A 20,554-nucleotide genomic window follows, 5' to 3' on the forward strand; every position below is an offset into this window, starting at 1 on the left:
TTCTATTTCTAATCATTTAACCATTTTCTAAATATTAATTAAATATTTATTATTTAATTAATTATGATTCAATCCTTTAATTTAATTAATCTTTATTATTTAATTAAATTCCATTTCCAAATCCTCAAATTCTAATTTCATTAATTCTTCTAATTTCTTTTAATTTCAAATACATGTGCATGATTTCAAAAATCAAATTGAAAATCAAAGTCAAGTTTCTAAATAAATTCAATTATTTGAATTAAAATCTCATGCAAAGATTAAATTGAAAATCTAAGTTAAAGTGCAAGCACATGGTAAATTAATTAATTCAATCAATTAATTAAATAAATCATTTATCTCTCCAATCTCTATTTTCTATCTTCTAGTTAGCTTTTTCTAAATAAAGCTTTCTTTGTCAGCCTCTTAATTTCCTCCAATCATTTTTTTTCTTCCTTCAGTCAGTTTTTTCTTAACCAGTTGACTCAATTAATCTATTCAATATATTCTGTTTTACCTCTAAATCAATAGTTCAACTATCAATTTTCATGTGAGCTCACGTGAGTTTCACCTCATGATCAACTTGTTCCACCTTTCAATCAATCTTCTCCAATTATCTATAAATTGAGCATTCAATCTCCATTTTCAACAATCACGAACTTTAAATCTTTGTGTCATTTGCAGGTTGTCAGCGCAATATCCGAGAGCCATCATACCACAGAGAAGAGAAGAGCAATGGTTATATGCGATCATGGGATAGGGAGTTTTGATTAATATATTTTACATTCATATTTCTTAATTGCATTATTTCATTGTCAGTTTGTTTGAATTCTTTGATTAGATAGGGATTCATGATTTCCCTTTGAATTTTAATTAATATTAAAGATGAATTTTACATGCACACATTTTGGTGAACCCGACATGAACAACAACTAATTAACCTTCTTTATTTTCTGTGTATTTTTGCAAGGTGTACAAATTATCTTTTTTTGTTTTGCAGGTTGCACAGATTTCGAGAAAAGATCTTGTTGTCACGCATTCGCGGTTGCATCATCACGCAACCACATAGACAGGGCTACACAATTGACCAAACAGGGTTACGCATTCGCGGTTGCATCATCACGCAACCACATAGACAGGGCTACACAATTGACCAAACAGGGTTACGCATTCGCGGTTGCATCATCACGCAACCACATAGACAGGGCTACACAATTGACCAAACAGGGTTACGCATTCATGCGAAATCCATCATGTAATCGCCCTTACGGGATCACACAATTGCCCTTACATCATCACACAATCACTCTGATACTGTCACACATTCGTTTTGAATCTTTCTGTTATGATAAATTGTTTTTATATTCTTTCTGTTCTTTGATCTGTTTAATTCTGCATGAAATTGAAGAAATCTTGAAACAAATTATTTTTATTGCATGTTTTTTATTTAACAGTTTATGGCACGTAAGGTACAATTCAAGATTTCAGGTGCCAGAGGAACAAAGGAACAAAGAAGGCAAGCCAGAAGCTATCGGAGAATTTTCAAAGTATAAAAGAAGATACAAGATTGGGAAGACCAACTAGCCATCGACAAATACAACAACTTATTTCTCTCATATCGGGTGAAATATGATTTTATTAACATTGAATGGATGATGAGAGATCTAGCTAGGGCCCCACAATTTGTTTTGCAGGTTTCTGATCAAATTTAGTTACAATTTTTATTTTTTGTGTTATCTGTCTGTGTGTCATGCAATCACCTTGTTAGTATCATGCAATCAACTTGTTAGGATCACACATTTGTCTTATCAGGATCATGCAATCAATATGACAAAATTATGCAATCACATATTCAGGGTCACACAATCGCGCATGTATCATAACGCATTCGTTTCTGTTAATTTCGAATTCTTTGTTTTCTGTTGATTTTATTTTACTGCTAATCATCTCTTTGCAGCCTGTGGCGAATTTACAGAAAGGATTAGATTAGTATTAGATCGATTGCTCTCATGCTCTCACACTTCATTTTTTTGTGCTTAAAATTAACATTGGTTAAAATGGACATGCATGCATAACACTTCAGTTTGGTGCTTAAAATTAACATTGGTTAAAATTGACATGTATGCATAACACTTCGATTTGGGCTTAAAATCAACAATGGTTAAAATTGACATGCATGCCTTCACATTTCAATTTGGTGTCTAAAATGGACACGCACATGCCTATTCAACACCTCAATTTGGGCTTTAAAATGAATGTGAATCAGGCTGCATATAGATTAAATCACATTTGATTTTCTTAAGGGAAATAACTTTTATCGTGTTTGGGGTGGACCTACTGTTGCATTAACTAACTTTCCACCCGCCTTCAGGGTCTTGGTTGAAAGAAAGGAAGTGACAACGAAACTCAATTTTATTTTATTCCATGTAGAGAGGGGTATCTTTGACTGGGGATTTCATCACCCCACATAGGTACTTTGAATTGGGATGCATTGGGGATATCATCTCTCCCAGCGTACTCTCGAGCGGGTTTTTTGAGCGCTATATAAACATACTGGTCAAGCGGCTAGAGTGTTTAGTGAATTCGATGTATGTGGGGGCCTTCCCTGCACCGATAAACTCAACTAAAGTCTTAAGTGGCTTGCTCTGAGAATTTGTTGTTGGATCGGGATCCCTCAAAATTTTACAATAAAAACCAACTTAGTAGCCCAAAACCCTACATTCAGTGATTTCGGGAGTGGGGATCATACCCCATAGATACCCTTCATGTACCTTGCATTATGATATTGAAATCCCTCGGTTATAAGATCTCCGGATCTTTGGGGTAAGAGAGATTGGCATGCCAGAGAATTGTGTGCCATGGAGTGGAGCCAGTGTTGCCAGACTCTATCTGTTCGGTTGGTTTTGGTATTTTATTGTAAGGGCCTCATTTGAATGGTTTCCATTTTCCAGTCTGAGATTGTCTTCTGTGTCCTTTTATGTATCGTTGTATCAGACCAATATTGAGTCAGTTATTTGGGCTATTTCAGGCCCTATCCTGCGTATCTCTAAATTCTTTGAGATTTTTTGAAAACGAGTTCAGTCAGCTATATCTACCTCCAAACAATTGATCTTAGACTTGAAAAACCACAAAACTTGTCCTACACATAGAATTACTGAAAACAAAGTCATTTTGAAATGTTAGATAGTCCTGCAAACTCAAAGTTTTACATATTTGTGACCATGGGTAGTCTTTGCATAGTCCTCATTTACGTCCTTATTATCATCTGTAGTCCTTGCATAGTCCTCATTTACATCCTTATTATCGTCCATATTCTTTACATAGTCCTCATTTATGTCCTTATTATCGTCCTCATATACGTCCTTAGAAGTTACATAAGTCCTTGCATAGTCTTCATTTGCGTCTTTATTATCATCCTCATTTACGTCATTATTATCATTCTCATTTATAGTCCTTGTCTAGAGTTCATATACGCCTGTCTTAGTTCGTCGTCATTTGCATGATCATCCTAGAAAGTCATACCCCAACTGTCCAAATCACAATTAGAGGATCAATCAAACTCAACCTCAATTAAAACAAGTTTGTCAAGTTCAACAAATCAAACATTGTCACATCTAGAGAAAAGGAGAAAACATTTTACATGTTGTGATCCTAGGTCCAAACCAATTAAGAAAATATCATGGATTGGCATTATACATTTCGTAGGGAAGGTGGAGGATTCATCCTTTCCATTTCTATTCCATCGCCATCCATAGAAACCTTAGCTCAATAGATCAAGACTTTGCAAGAACAAGTGATAGACATGACTAGTCCTAACAACCATAGGGGCTCGTTAGAAAATATGATGAGAGAAGTGATGACCACAAGGGAATCAATATCATGCCAACCTTTTTATTCTTGTGAGACCATTCAAACACGCCAACCTTCAAACCCCTTTCAACCAAAGTCCAAATCAAAATTCACATCAACCCAACATTCAAACCTCTTTCAACCAAAATCAAACCCCCTTCAACCAAAGTCCAAATCAAAATTCATTCAACCAAAATCAAACATCTTTCACCCAAAATCATACTCCTTTCAACCAAAATCAAATCCCTTTCAACCAAAGCCCAAATCAACCATATCCATCCACCATTTCATCATCCCCTGAAGTTAGACAAGACCAATCCATGCCATCTCTATCTAATAACACAACCTCTCAAGGGCAATCCATCGTACAAATCCAATTTAATTCAAGTCATGATTCAAATGATCTCATTCAAAATTCTTCTTCATCAGGCCAAAATGTTGAAACATTCCAACAATCTCCCATGCATTTCCAAATTCCTTCCATGTGTCAAGAGGATGATCCAAAATCAGAAAAAATGAGTCCTGAAACAAATAAAGATCAAGAACAACCACTTCCATCCTACCCAATTTTTGATCAAGATCCCACTGACCAAAAATCTTATGATGATCCCCTCGCTCTTTTCTATTCCATTCATAATCAAACCCTTCCATCTTAAGAACAAAGTGTCATTTCAAGTCCCATCCAACATCCACCTCCTAAGCAAGATTAGGACATCCCTTCTATCCTTCATAATAATCCCTTTCCAAGACAAGATCAAAGCATACCTTTACCTTCATATCCTAAACAAGATCCCATTATTTCTCCAAATCCTGATCAAGGTCCCTCCATCCCTTCATCTCCATGTCATAATCCTCCATGTTCTTCACAATATTCCCTCTCAAATGAACTTACCATTTCTCCTAGTCGCCCTCATGATCCTAATCCCTCTACACAAGTTGTTCATGAACCCTTTATCAATGAAATCACCAATCTAGATCATACTACACAAAGAAACTTGTCAACAATTGTATGTGTGCCATCATCAAATGCTAATGTCATAACAAAAAAAGCATAACACCAACTAATAAGATCAACACCTGTTTGACTTCATCATCCTCTTCAAGTGCATCAATAAAAACAAACATAACACCCGCTCATGTCACAACTTCAGAACCAGAATCTATTTGCCTCATATACCCACACTTGAAAGACTAGGGGCAAGAGGATCTACCACAATTGGATTTCTTTGAAAATGATAACACTATAGCTGAATTCATGGGTTCTAGAGCTGGATTTCCCTCTGATGATTCGCAAAATCCAAAAACTAAAGAAATCAACATTGGAGATGTCGAACATATACACTTAGTTGAGTCCTTATATCCTATTGGAAAAGACATCTTTATCTGACTCTTCAAACAAAGACCAATGAACTACCTATACAAAACTCCTCGATCCTATGAACAACATGCACCTTAAACGATATTATACCTAAGGGTTGGGTTAGTATAGGTTTTACTTTCCGCATTGCATATCATTTTATTCAAAGCATTGCATCGCATATAGTTTCTTTTTCAAATGCATCGCATTCACAAACTTTTTGCATTGGCATATAGCAACATAAAAAAAACAAGGCAATTGTCCAAGTTTATCATCTATTTGCATTAAAGAGAAATAAGGGTCCTCTCCTTTCTTAGATATTCAGACATGAAGTCTTTGAGGTCCTAAGGTCATTTATTTTCAACACCCTGTGACAACACTTTATTTATGGTTGGGTAGTGATTTCACTATTTGAGACTTGTACACCCAAAATCTATCAATTGCTATATCTCAAACACAATAACAAAATCTCTAATTCATTTGAGGCACCTAGTTGATCATATGACTAGTGAAAAATCTAAAATTCTACTTTAGCGTTGCTGTAATTGTCACACCCAAGTAGGTTTCATTACTTACAAGTCAAGGCAAGAAAATATAAAAAGAAAAAGTGCTATGCCAAATATTTATCTCAAGGCAAAAGAGCAATGATATATAACTAAAATATCACGCATACAAAGTGCGCCAAAAAGCTTGACTATGGGAACATACAAGTAACTCCATCAAGGCTATGGACGCCTGTTAGCAATGGAGCAATATTTGAGAAATTACAGTCTATAATCTTGTCGGAGCTCTAAAAGCTTGCTGGCAATGAGGCTCTATTCAGGATGCTTTTGAAGTTAGGATAATCCATGTAGCTAGTCATATAGGATGCTAAGGATCTTTAGTGAATACAAGAGCGGAAATTAACTTATCTACACAGACATGGGCAAAAAAAGATCAAAGTTTCAAGAACCAATGGGGGAAGTTTTCCGCGTCTCCATTTGTAAATCCTAGTCACTATGTGTGTTGATTTGGATGTTCCAACGGACCTTAGAGATCGATTGACCTCTTATCTATGAAATGTTTTGTGCCTCCAATTTCAATTGGTGTATTACAAAATGCCAAACAAACACAGTCGACCTTGTTCGAATAGGAAAGACATCTTCATCATGCATCTTGCATTAACATAGGTCATGTCAAAAATTCATTGTCTCCGCATGCATTTCACAGATCATCATGTCATACAGGTCTGAACATTGGGGGCGTAACTGAGAAAATCCAAACAAAATCATAAAAAGTCCTGAAAAAATCCAAAAACAATGAAAAACTTAAAAATCCAAAAATAGTGAAAAACTTAAGAAAACAATAAAAAACATTCAAATATGTGAAAACTTAAAAATACCAAAAACATTGGAAAGAGTAGTGAAAATACCAAAAACATTCACATAATGTCCTTTGAAAATACCCAAAAACATCTGGAAAATGTCTTGAAAAGATAAAAAACATTCAAATATCAATCCACATAATCCAAAAACATCGAAAAAAACTCTTGGAAAAGAACTAAAAACTGAAAATGAATCAATCAAAAAACTTGCAATAAAATGTCTCGCAAGAAACAAATACCCTAGCAGATATCCATCAAACACTTCACATGAAGTTAACAAAGGATACGACTATCCAGTCAAACATCTGCAATCAATTGATCAAACTGTCTTATCAATCGTATCATATCCATATCAAGTGATCATTATCTTGTCTTAAACAGAAGAGGATACACTCGAAATCAGACAGGTCAGTCTTAAATGGGCTCTGCAACTTTTTGAGATCAAACATTAGCAACCATAACATCAAGCAACTAAGAACGAAGGCACAAGGTTAGTATTGTTGTTGAATTTTGTCTGGGTCAGTCTTTATCTTTTATCATTTGGTGACAGATTATGTTCCTATGCTACTCAAGGATGTCCACAAGTGACTAGAGGAGCCATGATGGGCATTATCTTTTTTCTTTGTTTGTTGTTTGTGGTGTGAATCGATGAAGTTCTACGTAAATTGCTCTAGTGCGTGTCTGTGATAGGAGCATTCAACTATTGAATGCCACGCATACCTTGACCCCTAGTGTATTTCCCAAAATGGAGAGGTTCACTCCTTGTTTGCTATGTGTTTGTTTCTTCAATGAGATATCTTTACATCTTGGATCCTATAACCTGATGTGCTAAGCTTCATTGTTCAATAATAAGGCTCGGTGATGAATATATATTGGATAATAAATAATGACATAGGTGCGTGAATCAATCATTCTCATTTCAACTCGTTTGCCTATTGCTAGTTTGCTGATTCTTTTCTCATCATCTCTTTCTAAATCATTTTCTATCATCTAACATTGTTCTATTTCTTTCTAAGGTTTATTCTCTCATATTCTATCTCAATATCGTCTTTACATCACTTATCTCTATCTCTAATCAACTAACTACTCTTCTATCTTTATCTCACACTCTTCTTTTTTCGAGAGATCATTCAGGTCTTTAATGCACAACAATCTCTCGAGGGGGCATTACACACTAAGTATCACCGGGGCATACTGGGTAGATTTTTTTTCGTTTTCTTTGAAACAATGTTGTTTCGACTTTGTCTCAAAGAGGGACAAATGTAGACACCTAAAAATGTCTCATTGATCATGTACTAATTATTAGTCTAATTGATTAAATAATTCTTTAATTATTTAAGTAAGTTAATTAATCTTATTCTTCTAATTTCATATTTTCTTATCATCTTACTAATTATTCTATTTCATATTATTTCATCATTAATCATTTAACCATGTTCTAATGTTAATTAAATATTTATTATTTAATTAATTCTGATTAATTCCCCCATTTAAATAATCTTTATTATTTAAATAATTTAATTCTCAATTTCCATTTCTAATCATTTAATCATTCAACCCTTTTCTAAATATTAATTAAATATTTATTATTTAATTAATTATGATTTAATCTTTTAATTTAAATAATCTTTATTATTTATTTAAATTTCATTTCCAAATCCCCAAATTCTAATTTCATTAATTCTTCTAATTCTTCTAATTTTAAATACATGTGCATGATTTCAAAAATCAAATTGAAAATCTAAGTTAAAGTGCAACCACATAATAAATTAATTAATTCAATCGATTAATTAATTAAATCATTTATCTCTCCAATCTCTATTTTTTATCTTCTAGTTAGCTTTTTCTAAATAAAACTTTCTTTGTCATCCTCTTAATTTCCTCCAATCATTCTTTTTCTTCCTTCTGTCAATTTTTTCTCAATCAATTGACTCAATTAATCTATTCAATCTATTCTGTTTCACCTCTAAATTAGCAGTTCAACTATCAATTTTCATGTGAGCCCACCTGAGTTCCATCAATCAATCTTCTCTGATTATCTATAAATTGAGCATTCAATCTCCATTTTGAACAATCACAAACTTTGAATCTTTGTGTCATTTGCAGGTTGCCAGCACAATATTTGAGAGCCATCATACCACATAGAAGACAAGAACAATGGAATCTATATGTGATCATGGGATAGGGAGTTTTGATTAATATATTTTACATTCCTATTTCTTAATTGCATTATTTCATTGTCAGTTTGTTTGAATTCTTTGATTAGATAGGGATTCGTGATTTCCCTTTGAATTCTAATTAATATTAAAGATGAATTTTACATGCACACAAATAGCATTCTAATTTGATTTTTGTGCCCAGTTCATTGCTTCCCTTGACATGTAAGGTTGCCCTTGAAAAATCTCATTTGAGTGGGATTGATCACTTTAGGATGTATATTTTCCAACCTTATTGCCAATTCTTTGGCAAAAAAATTATAGTTCACATTGAGTAGTGTAATAGGGTGCCAATTCTTAATAAGAGATCAATCCCCTTCCTTAGGGATTAGTTTGATAAGTCCTTTATTAATTTCATCGCGTAGGGATCCCTTGTCCACTGCCTCCATATATAGCCAGGAGTAAGGTCCTCTCCTATCCAATCAATACAGTCCTTATAGAATTTAATCAATATCCCATCAAGCCCAGGTGATTTGTCCTTGTTGAGCACCATAATGGCCTCCTTCATCTCTCTCAAGGAGATTTTCCTATTAAAAATTTCCGCATCCTCCTCACCTATTTTTCTTGGAGCAATACCTTTGATGTGAACCCTTGCCCTTTCCTTGCAAAGCCCATCATCTTTTGATGTGGACAATTTTTGATAAAATTGGGCAAACTCCTTCAATATTTCATCCCGATCTGAGATAGTAACTCCATTCTCCCAAATATTGTCAATGTTATCTCTGGCCTCCTTATATTTTAGCTACTTGAAGAAGTATTTGGATCTCTTGTCCCCTTGCTTCAACCAATTCATTTTGGCTCTAGTCCTGGCACCCTATATCCTTACATTCTGCATCCTTCTAAGATTATCCTTAGCCTACCATAATGTGTCCATATCAATAGATCTATAAGAGTTATTCTGAGTATCTTCCTTAGCTTTCAAGAGTGTGAGATGGGCATCAGTTTCCTCCTTTCTAAGATCGTTAACTTTTTATTTCCCCGCTGTTTGAAAAAGGTTTTTCTAACTAATAAGATTTGCAAATTAAATTGTCTAATAATAGCAATGGCCCGTTTCATCTCACTCTCCTTTAACAAGCTTGTGTTAAGGGAAAAAACATCATTCCTCCTTTGTGACATACATTGTGATTCACCACGTGAAATCACAATATTGATAGGGTGGTGATCATATAACGTATAAGGGATAACCCTTACACTATTGCCTTCAGAATCCAGTTTGGACAGGTGACAAAGTTTTTATCAAAATAGAACATGTCCAATCTACTATAAATCCTTTTGTGTCCTTATTGGAAATTATATCATGTGAACTAGATAGCCTGTGGATCTGCCTTTCTGCCTGCCAAAGGATCTATATGCCTAAATTTATTTATCATTCTATACCAAAAAAACCTTTGATCCCCTTTCCATTCAAACTTATTACCTCCATTTTTATCAAATGGACTCTCTACCATGTTAAAGTATCCCCCCAGAATCCATGGAATCTCATCAAGTTGACACATCCATTTCACAACTCAATCTTTTCCTTATAATCATTTGAGGCATACATGGAGCAAATTCCAAATTCCAAAATGTTAATATTTAAATATTACCCACACCAACCTATTGCATGGTGAGTAACCCCATTTAGAAACATATTTACTCCATACATTATTCAAAAGAATAGATGCCCCGCCTTTGCCTATATCACATGCTTAGTAGTTGAGTATTTTTCATCCTTTCATATGCATTTTAGACTAACGTCCAACCAATAGTCTACAACTTTTAATTCTTGAAGAAGCAAAATGTCAATTTTTTTGTTCATATTTAAGAATATATTCTCACAGCATATTTCCTATCTGGGGACTCAAGTCCCCATGTACATTGCAAGATGTGAGATTTACTTCCATCGATGATTATGGTGCAATTTCCATAGGTGCCCTTAAGCTATCGTAGCATTTGGGCAAGCAACCTTTAATTGTTTTCCCCTCATGGGTGGAGGCAAGGGATCCACTAGGCCTAGACCTTTTTTCCTCTTAAATACAAAGGTCTAATCCAATACGAGAAAAGGAGTGCCCTTCTTAACCTTCTTTTTAGGTGTTTTAAAAGATTTTTTCTTATGAGCCTTGTTATTGTCATATTCCTTCATACCTTCCTCTATAATATTCTTATTAGGATCTCCTTTTAAAGGAAAAATGGCTCAAGTGGTGGCCTTATCCTCCACGTCCTCTATTCTACCATCATCTTCCATATCCATACTCTCACATGCTCTAGTACCAGAGCAAGGATCACTACTCTCTAAGGTAGAAATCCAACACTCTACTAAACCTCTGACCAAGTTTGAATGGGGGGGTGCAAGATGGTCTATTGCTAACCAAGCGTTCGTGACAACTAACAGTAGAATCATCACAAGTCTTGCATCGTTTCTCAAGAACTTTATAAGAAGTTCTATCAATTTTTGCACTGGAGTCCAATCCAATTTCGACTCCACTAGGCTCTGTCAGTTTTCCACCAGGGTCAGGAGAAACCCTTCCAAGGTTATTGATCCTAACATTGGTATGGGAGTCCAAAAGAGTATTGGCCAAAACCTCTTTTTTACCAATATCACTTTTACTTCTAATCTCCTTATTAGGATCAATGGCATTCTGAACCCTAGGTCTAGTATCATTTAACTTTTTTTATTTCTCAATGATAATTTGTTGTGTGTTAAGGGTTCTGTGCTTAGAGGTGCACATGGTTTTTCGAGAAGGAAGCTCACTGAATTCAATAGCATTGGAAGGGGACTGAGAGGCAAATGAAGAGCGGTTGACCTTTTTGATCTCTTCACACATAGCATCAAGTCTGCTAATCAAGGGATTGCTAGCATCACTAAAATCATTGGAACGAGAAGGGGGAGGAACTAGAGCCGAACTTGAAGACCATCACTCAAGTAAAGGGAATTAGGGTGATCGCCTTTCAACATTTTAGTCAAGACCTCAAAGTAAGAAGAAGGTGGATTAGGGTTATACACAACAACATAGGAGCCAATAATCTTATCAGAGCAGGGCAAAGGGTTATTATCTTTCAAAATAGTCTCTGAATTTATAGTATCCACAAGTAAAGAATTGGAGTTACATCAAGATTAGGTGACACAAACAATTTATGTCATGACCCTATTATGTAAGTATTATTATAAAATAGTTATTACCTATTTATTTAATATTTTTTTCTTTAACTTCTAAAAATAATAGAATAAAATTCATATTAATAACTAAATATATATAATTGTTTTTACTAAAAAATATATTTTCAAAACTTAAAAAGATAAATAGAAATTAAGATAATTCACATAAATATATATCAAAGATAGTAATTATGAGTTTATTACTTTATTCATTTTATTATAAAACAATATTTCATTCTCTTTAAAAATATGGAGAGCGAAAATGCGCAGCCGAACCACGAAAATCCGAGGGGCAGGCGCGAAGAGGAGAAGAACGGATGCGAGCAACTGTTGCTGAATCTCATCAAATGGAGAATCTTGGATGTTGATTGGGATGATCAGGTAAGAGAGAAGAAGGACCCTAAGGTGGGCAGCAACATTAATTGACCCCTTGAAAGAGGAAGTTGCGAAGAAAAAGACAAAAAAAAATCTAGCTCCAAGATCGAAATTGACCTAACATAGAAGGTCGAGGAAGAAAGATTCATTTTTGAGAAACACACAGTCATTGTCAGATTTATTGGACCAAAGATGTCCAGCAAAACCATCCATGATTGGGTAGATAACAACTGGGGAAAACACATTGTAATTAAGTTTATTCCAAACGGCTTCTTCGTCGCTGTTTTCACAGAGGAATCCAAAAGGAATCATATCCCGGGAAAGGAAAACTAGTACTTGGACAATCATCCACTATACATCCAACTTTGGACCCCAAACTTCGATCCAACTCCTTTAGCGGTTTATGAAGAACTGGCCTGGATCCGACTATTTAATCTCCCAATTGAATATTGGAGTGACTCGAGTATGGAGAAAATTGGTCGAACCCTGGGTACACTTCTTGAAATTGATGAGGAAATTATAGAAAATGATCTGTATACATACGCGAGGTTGAAAATTGCGGCCGTTATGACTATTCCACAATCAATCACAATCCTATCATCAGATGGAGAATGGAATCAACAGGTCGAGGTAGAGAAAGAAATTAGGGAATGTTCCAAATGCGACAATAAATTCCACCTATTTGATAGATGTAAAATGTTTGTGAGAAGAGCATTTAACAGGACACCAAGGAAACCAAAGCAAGAATGGAGGAAAAAGATGGATCATCCACAAGATGGCATTTTAATGCTGAAAGCGCCTAAAGATGATGCCAATACTCGAATACAACATACGAATGATAACTCACTTCAGCAGAATCCAACGCCAATCATCAATATGGTGGAAAACAACACTTCGAGCAATTTGGATATGACAATTCAAGAGAATCCTCCAAAGGATATGGTACAGAATGAACAAGGTATTGTGGATGGTCTGGTGGATTCTTGCTCGGAGACCTTTGAACCATTTGAGGAAATGGAGGATATGGATACATTGGACCCCAGATGCATTAGTCAATCCGCCAACGCCCTCCTTGGTCGGTCCAAAGGAATGAGGGGCAGGAAGAGCAACAGCAGGTCAGAGAACAAAGAGCCAATGAAAAAGGAGTTGGCAGTGTTTTGAATTATTTGAAAGTATCCAAGGGAGAGACCCCCTCCCTTGGAGAAAGATGAAGATCTCCTCATGGAATGTCAGGGGCTTATCTACCCCTGACAAAAAATGCTTGCTCAAAAGATCCTTGACCAAGCTCGATTCAGAAATAGTAATTTTGTAAGAGACAAAGCTTAATGGTGAGAAGGCAGTGGAATTTGTGAAGTATTGTTACAGTTGGGAAATAATTCTCCAAGATGCTAGGGGATTGGTTGGTGGTATGGGCTTGCTGTGGAATCCATCTCTCATCGATGTAATTCCAATTGCTTCATGCAATCATTGGATGGTCTGTATCATTCAGTGTAGGAGATCAAATCTTCAATTTCCCTTGTTTAATGTGTATGGACCAACTAAAACTGAAGAAAAGCTGAAAGTTTGGACTGAGATTTCCCTTCATGTTAATTTGTTAGAATCTGATAAGGTGATAATTGCTGGTGATTTCAATGTCATCCTGGATTTTGATGATAAGGAGGGCGGTCTGAGAAAACCTACCAAGGTAATGGATGATTTTCGAGATTTTATATCCAACTACAAACTGATTGATATCATTCCCAAAAATGGGAGATTCACTTGGACAAATAGAAGACTTAGGGTAAACACACAAAGTTGGGTCCCAATCCCGCGGAAGTCCGCGGGTTGGAAAATGAGCCCGCTAGAAACGGGTGCCTGAGCCATTGCTAAACGGGTGCCCGTTTAGCTTTTGTTCAAAATCAGGCGCTCGATTTGAACAAAATGGGTGCCTGTTTTTTAAATGTATTTAAAAAAACAAACTATTTTCCATCATTTTCACTGTTTGGAAAACGGGTAGGCATTTTTGAGGAGAACGGGTACCCGTTTTTTTCACCCCAGCTGACCCCCTAGACCATTTTTACCTCCTTCCAAGTATTTAGTTTTATTTTTTATATTCTATTTTATTTATTTATATTGTTTTTCATAAAAAAAATGTTAATGTATTGTTATTTTTAAATTTTTATGTTTTAAAGTTTGAAAATCGTCTTTTATTTTATTTTATTTTATTTCATGTTTAAAATAGTTTTTAGTTTTCAAATATTGCAAAAAACATGAATAGTAAAAACCGTAGGAAAAAAATAAAAAACAAAAACGTAAATGAACAATAAACATTAGACACAAAAAACATACGATAAACATTAGACACAAAAAACAGACAATAAACCCTGAACAGAAAAACAAACATTAAACCCTAAATAGAAAAAAACGAACACTAAACCCTAAATAGAAAAAAATGAACAATAAACCCTAAATAGAAAAAAAATGAACACTATACCCTAAATAGAAAAAAACGAACACTAAACCCTAAATAGAAAAAAACGAACAAGTCCCAGGAGAAATTTGACTATCTTGGTTGATTACTTGGTCAATACAACATTGGATTAAGATTCAATAGTGGCAATATACCATGATTCCTAGCTCAAGAAAACATTTAGAGTAACATGTATGTTATCAACCACCTTAAGCATTCGTAATGGTGGCTATATTTAGTGTTAGAAATTTTAACGTTTTCATGTCAATTGAGTTGGACACCATGGATTAATGTTCCTTAACTATTATTGAGGTTTGATAAGGATTCTATTAAGGAGAATTATAAGTTTTAAATAAATGGTTTTAATTTCATTAGATTAGTGTTCATTTTGTAGAATGCTAATTTAATGGATTAACTTAATAAAGGTGGTGATATAACATTTGAATGAGTGTTATTGGTGCTTATGGTATTTAATGGTGCCTAGTGATCAATGTTTTTCTTAGCAGTGTTGTATCAAATGGAACATATATTTAGTTTTTAATTGGAGCTTTTAGAGTTAAATTTAGTTTTTTTTGGCTATAGGAGAGTGTATTTTTCCATTGGATTGGATGATAAGTATAATAAACATAGAGAAAGGAAAGGATCAAAAACCCTATAATAATTTATTTTACAAAAGGTTTAACCAAATCTTTATTTATGAATCAAAATAAACTCTAGGATTCATGTAAGTTGCACTAGAAGAGACAAGTATGGAGGTAACATCACAAAATTTTTTATCTAAGAGGGGTTTATCTTCAACCTAATTATGTTCATTATTAATTTAGGCTTATGAAAATGGATCTTAAGACTCCTTTTAATTATGGACATGAAAATTGTTAAGGGAGAATCAAGGTAGGGTTGTCTAAGAAATGTTTGTTGATTTCTCGAAAGGATTGGACTTAGTGATCTACTTGCCTCAAATGGAAAGCAAGAAAGTATAAATAGAAGGTGTACATAAAGAGTTTGAGGTATTGCAATCTTATTGTAGCAATATTAGTAAAGTGTTGGTTGGTTTGCAAAATGCACATGAAAATAGTAGAGTGTGTGTTGGAAGTGAATGTATTATATTATGTGAAAGCATTAATTGAAAGAGTAAAATAAGAACCAACAAGAAGGGAGAGTTGAGGGTGGTGTCTATATAGGGTAGATGAGTTATGTATTTTTTTTTTCATTTGTATCTTATAGGAAATTGTCCATATCTTTTCTTTTATAGAGAAACATGTTTTTTATTAGTACGTATTTTACACATTTTGTTTACAACACATAGATATATAGCAATGTTGTGAGTCATGATCCTTAGTTTATATGGTAAGATAAAATATCTTATTCTAATATATGACAAATTTTCTTGGATAGGTTTCATTATAAACCCCACTAAATTACTTAAAAATTTTCACTTCTATATAAATTTATTTTGCCAAGTATATATTAAATTAAAAAACTGATTATATATTTATATGTGTATGTATCATTTTACATTTAGAATGAATTGATTCTAAACTTTTTATGATAATGGCTTGTATTTCAAATTACCAAATGTTTATTCTAATTGATATAATTGATGTACATAATTAAAATATATTTTGAAAATTATTTAATATGTAAATAAAATTTGATCTTAAGTAAATAAATTATTTAATATGATATAATAAATTTCCTCTTAAGTATCACCATCGAAGGGTATGTGATCTTCGTCTACAAAGGGAATGAAACAATCTACAATACGATCCTCTAGGAATGGAGAGATATGCGGGTCTCCATGGATCTCCTAAAGTCTATTCCAAAGTGTGTGGGGGAAATCACACCACCTAAAACTTATCAAGATACCACCTAAAACTTATTACACCACCTAAAACTTATCAAGATATCATTTTACAAAAGAATCATAGTTATCCCTTTCTAATTATTTAATATGTAAGTAAAAGTTGATCTTAAGTAAATAAATTATTTAATATGATATAATAAATTTCTTCTTAAGTATCACCATCATAGGGTATGTGATCTTCATCTACAAAGGGAATGAAACAATCTACAATAGGATCCTCTAGGAATGGAGAGATATGTGGCTCTCCATGGATCTCCTAAAGTCTATTCCAAAGTGTGGGGGGGAAATCAATATCCAATGCAATACACATAGAATCATGATCTTGATACTAGATCAAATCACTCCTACATGGTCAATGATGTTACACCAAGATTATATAATTTCTAGTGTTTCTAGTTTAGGTATGACTCCATACATAAAAGGAAAATGATTACACCACCTAAAACTTATAAGATACCATTTTACAAAAGAATCATAGTTATCCCTTTCTAAATTTACATAGCTTGATTTAAGTTAAGAGGACAATAAATCACACTAGTGGCAGATTTAATAAAAATAAGAATCAAATATAGATCAATACAGTTTTTGTTTTGTTTTAACTCCTCCAAGAGTAGAGAACCTACTATTTACTCAAGCTTCAATTTAGTGTAGTACTACGAGTTGCGATCACTAAATCATCCAATGATTCTAGAAAAGAACACAACAAAATAGTACATGTATTGACAAGTTCATAGATATAACTTAAATGACTTTAACTTATGATTATTTTTATGATTTTGATGGAACTTATCCTAATTCATCTTTAGATGTTAAAAAGTATTGTTTGAGTTGCATGGGAATTATGATGTTTTATTATGTAGAATTTTTCTTATACTTTGATTTAAGTGGATAATATTTCATAAATGATGCTTATTATTACCCACCTACTAATAATATTATAGATCTATGTGAGTTTCCTTTTTTTATATTTAAGTTGCTAAATTGTATTTAATTATAAGTTTTTTTGGAAGGTGAAATGTAAATTAAATAGTTTGTAATTGTAAATTTTCATGTTTGTAATTGTATTTGTAAATTTTTATGTTTGTAATTGTAATTGTAAATTTTCAAGTTTGTATATATATGCAGATTATTTTCACATGATGGATGAGTTTGAGATAGATGAGCTATTAGGTCTAATACCACCTCCACCTCCACCTCCACACAATCAGTTGAGACAGACAATTAGGACGAATATTGATGCTTTGATTAGAGATATTCATACTATTAGGTGTGAGCCTCATCCACCTCCTCAGTTGTTATGCCTTGTAGATAGTATGCAAGGCATTGTACAATCTGTGTAGGTATTAGATAGCGAGCTAGATAGCTATCGCAGCTGGCATGAGGGATTGCATACATTTTACGCTGATGGCCTCACATACAAACAAGTTAATGAATTGAAAATAACAAAAATGGATCTAAAAAAATATTTTGTGAACCCTAAGACGGGTGAAGAGATAGATCCGAAGAAGCCACGGATCTCTATTCGATGATGTAGGCACTCGGGCATTGCTAGCCACTTTTGGGAGCGATGGTGGATGGTCTTTGACCATCCACCACACTCCAATCATAAGGTCCTGATGTATTTTTTGAAGAAATGACGGGCTGAATTTGAATTGGGAAAAAAACCCAATTACTTTGATATTAGATCATTTCAGGGGGTTGGGAGAGGCATGCCCCAGGATAGGCCAGGAGCAAAATTGAGCATCAGGGTTAGAAACCGTGTGCGCAATGATCCATTGGTTCCTCTTCCATCACCAGTTGTTCCAGCACTTGCCCATCATCGAGTAGTGGATTGTGCTCTAGGTTCATTGAGTGCCCTGTCGGGCAATTTGGTATAATAGTTGCGGGAGGTAAGGGCTGCCCCCAGCTTAGCACATGTTTGCACGAGGTGTGGGGATGTATGTAGGGGTCCACAGAGTGAGGTTGTCCCTGGAGGAGATGGTGATTTTGATGATGTTGATGCTGCCCATGGTGGTTATGATGATGTCAAGGAGGCTGCACATGCTGATGTCGTCTCTTCATATGTTGATCTCCTGTGGGCAGACGATGATCAGCCTATAGAGGTACAAATTTATTTGTATAATTTGCAGTGCACTATTAAATTCCTTATATATACACATATGAACCATAACATGAGTCATTTTTTTTCTGAACAGAGGATGGATCATATCACATCATTGAGGAACCGACAACATGTTACTTCAATACCTAGAGATGTTGGTACCCCATTTACGGTATGCACTTTCATCTAGATACACTGTATTGATATGTACATTTAAAATAAACAATAATTTTTTTAATGTAATGATGTATATGATATGTTTTTTCAATTTTGTAGGGTGCTTCGTGTGCCATTGAGGTGGGTAGTTCTTCACGTGACCCATGGACCACTGAGGCTCAGCCGCATATACCACTAGTATGTTTTTCATCCATTAATTTGAAGTGTTTACATGCTTACTAATTTATGTACAACTTTGATTCATGTTCGTTATTTTTTGCAATTGTAGGCTTCTGGATTGTTTGATTGTGCATCACATGTACGCCTTCAACCATCAGTTACTTTGTCTGCATCACATGTATGCTTTTCTGTGATAATCTTGTAGTCTATATATATATACTTTATAATTTATGTATATATACAAGTTTGATTCATGTTATATATATGTTGTTCAGGTCAATACCACTACCAGTATTGGTATGGCCATGGGATTGAGCCAGATGCAACCATCGACATTATCATTTGAGGTGATGATTAGAAAAATAATTTCTAATTTGTTTATACTGTGTACCTGGCTTTTACAGGGATTATTAAAATTGATGTACAATGTTTTTTTTTGCAGGACTTGACTACGACCACTTTTCTTGTTCATGATAGTGGACCTCCATGTACCAGTGAGGGCATTGTACAGCACGGTCATATGGTAATTTATTTTAAATTTTTTAGTATTTAATTACTTTATAAGTGAATTATGCAAGTAACTTCTTCTCATGTTAAATCTTCTTCTCATGTAAAATCTTTTAATAATGTATAGGAGGGTGCAGACACTGATATTGCACAGGAGGGTGGAGACACTGATACTGTACAGACACAGGATGGTGCATCTCAGGACCATGTGCAACAGGATGATTCATCTCAACCACCTTCACGTGGACTGAAGAGGACTGCAGATGAGATGCATGCGAGTTCTTAGATTGTATATTTTAGATCATGTAAAGTTATTGTATTGTGGACTTTTTATGATGACACTTGTTATGTTATCTTGGGACTTGTTATTATGTGATTATATATAGGACTTGTTGTTATGTGATTATATATAGGACTTTTTATTATGTCATTTCCTTGCTATTATGATATCAGGTTGTGTTATATGATTTGGCGCACTCTAGTGATTATCATGATTAAATATTTAAAAGAGTTCACACAAGTAACACAAACTTACATGCATATAAATTTGATATGAAAATTATAAAAGGATTATTAATTATAAATGAATCTCATAGAGGAATCCAATAGATTGATGGAACTAAGGCTAGCCAAATTATTAGGAATGTTTGAAGAACATTATTCAATGATTTGAAATAAGTAAAGGAAGCCCTGCTATATGGAATAATTACATTGAAATAAGTAAAGGAAGTTACAAACATAGTATTGACTTTCCTCTTAAGTTGACCACACTACTTTACTAGTGTATTGATGGAACTTATTAGTGCGGATAGTAGTGGTTTACTAGTTGACTTTCCTCTTAATTTAACTTACAATTAATCTATGACTTCAGAGATTACGATTAAATAAATATATCATAAAAAATTAGAATTCAATTGTAACATAATTACAATGTGCACAAAATAACATTAAGAAGAAGATAACTAATACAATGTTGTTTATGAAACCAAAATTGTATCAAATGGAGACAAATACAATGTTAA

General features: G+C 34.0%; 1 protein-coding gene across 8 annotated transcripts in view; it reads left to right on the forward strand.

The window, feature by feature from the left end:
• LOC131046041 (uncharacterized) overlaps positions 1-19,908 on the forward strand; it is a 29,795-nt gene extending 9,887 nt beyond the window's left edge. For 4 of the 8 annotated variants that reach the window (XM_057979701.2, XM_059218092.1, XM_057979700.2 and 1 more), the window contains one exon: positions 980-1,713. In XM_057979701.2, the coding sequence (XP_057835684.2) occupies positions 980-1,563 (584 nt within the window). In that variant the 3' untranslated portion in view covers positions 1,564-1,713. Of the gene's footprint in view, positions 1-663; positions 1,714-17,713; positions 18,691-18,783; positions 18,862-18,965; positions 19,044-19,134; positions 19,204-19,300; positions 19,373-19,467; positions 19,549-19,659 lie in introns of those variants that run through there. The other 4 variants (XM_057979703.2, XR_009105917.2, XR_009105918.2 and 1 more) reach the window with 4 other exon arrangements.
• Positions 19,909-20,554: the final 646 nt, after the last annotated feature.

The sequence above is a fragment of the Cryptomeria japonica genome, chromosome 3 (genome assembly GCF_030272615.1).
Source record: "Cryptomeria japonica chromosome 3, Sugi_1.0, whole genome shotgun sequence".
In the NCBI taxonomy this organism is placed as follows: Eukaryota; Viridiplantae; Streptophyta; class Pinopsida; order Cupressales; family Cupressaceae; genus Cryptomeria; species Cryptomeria japonica.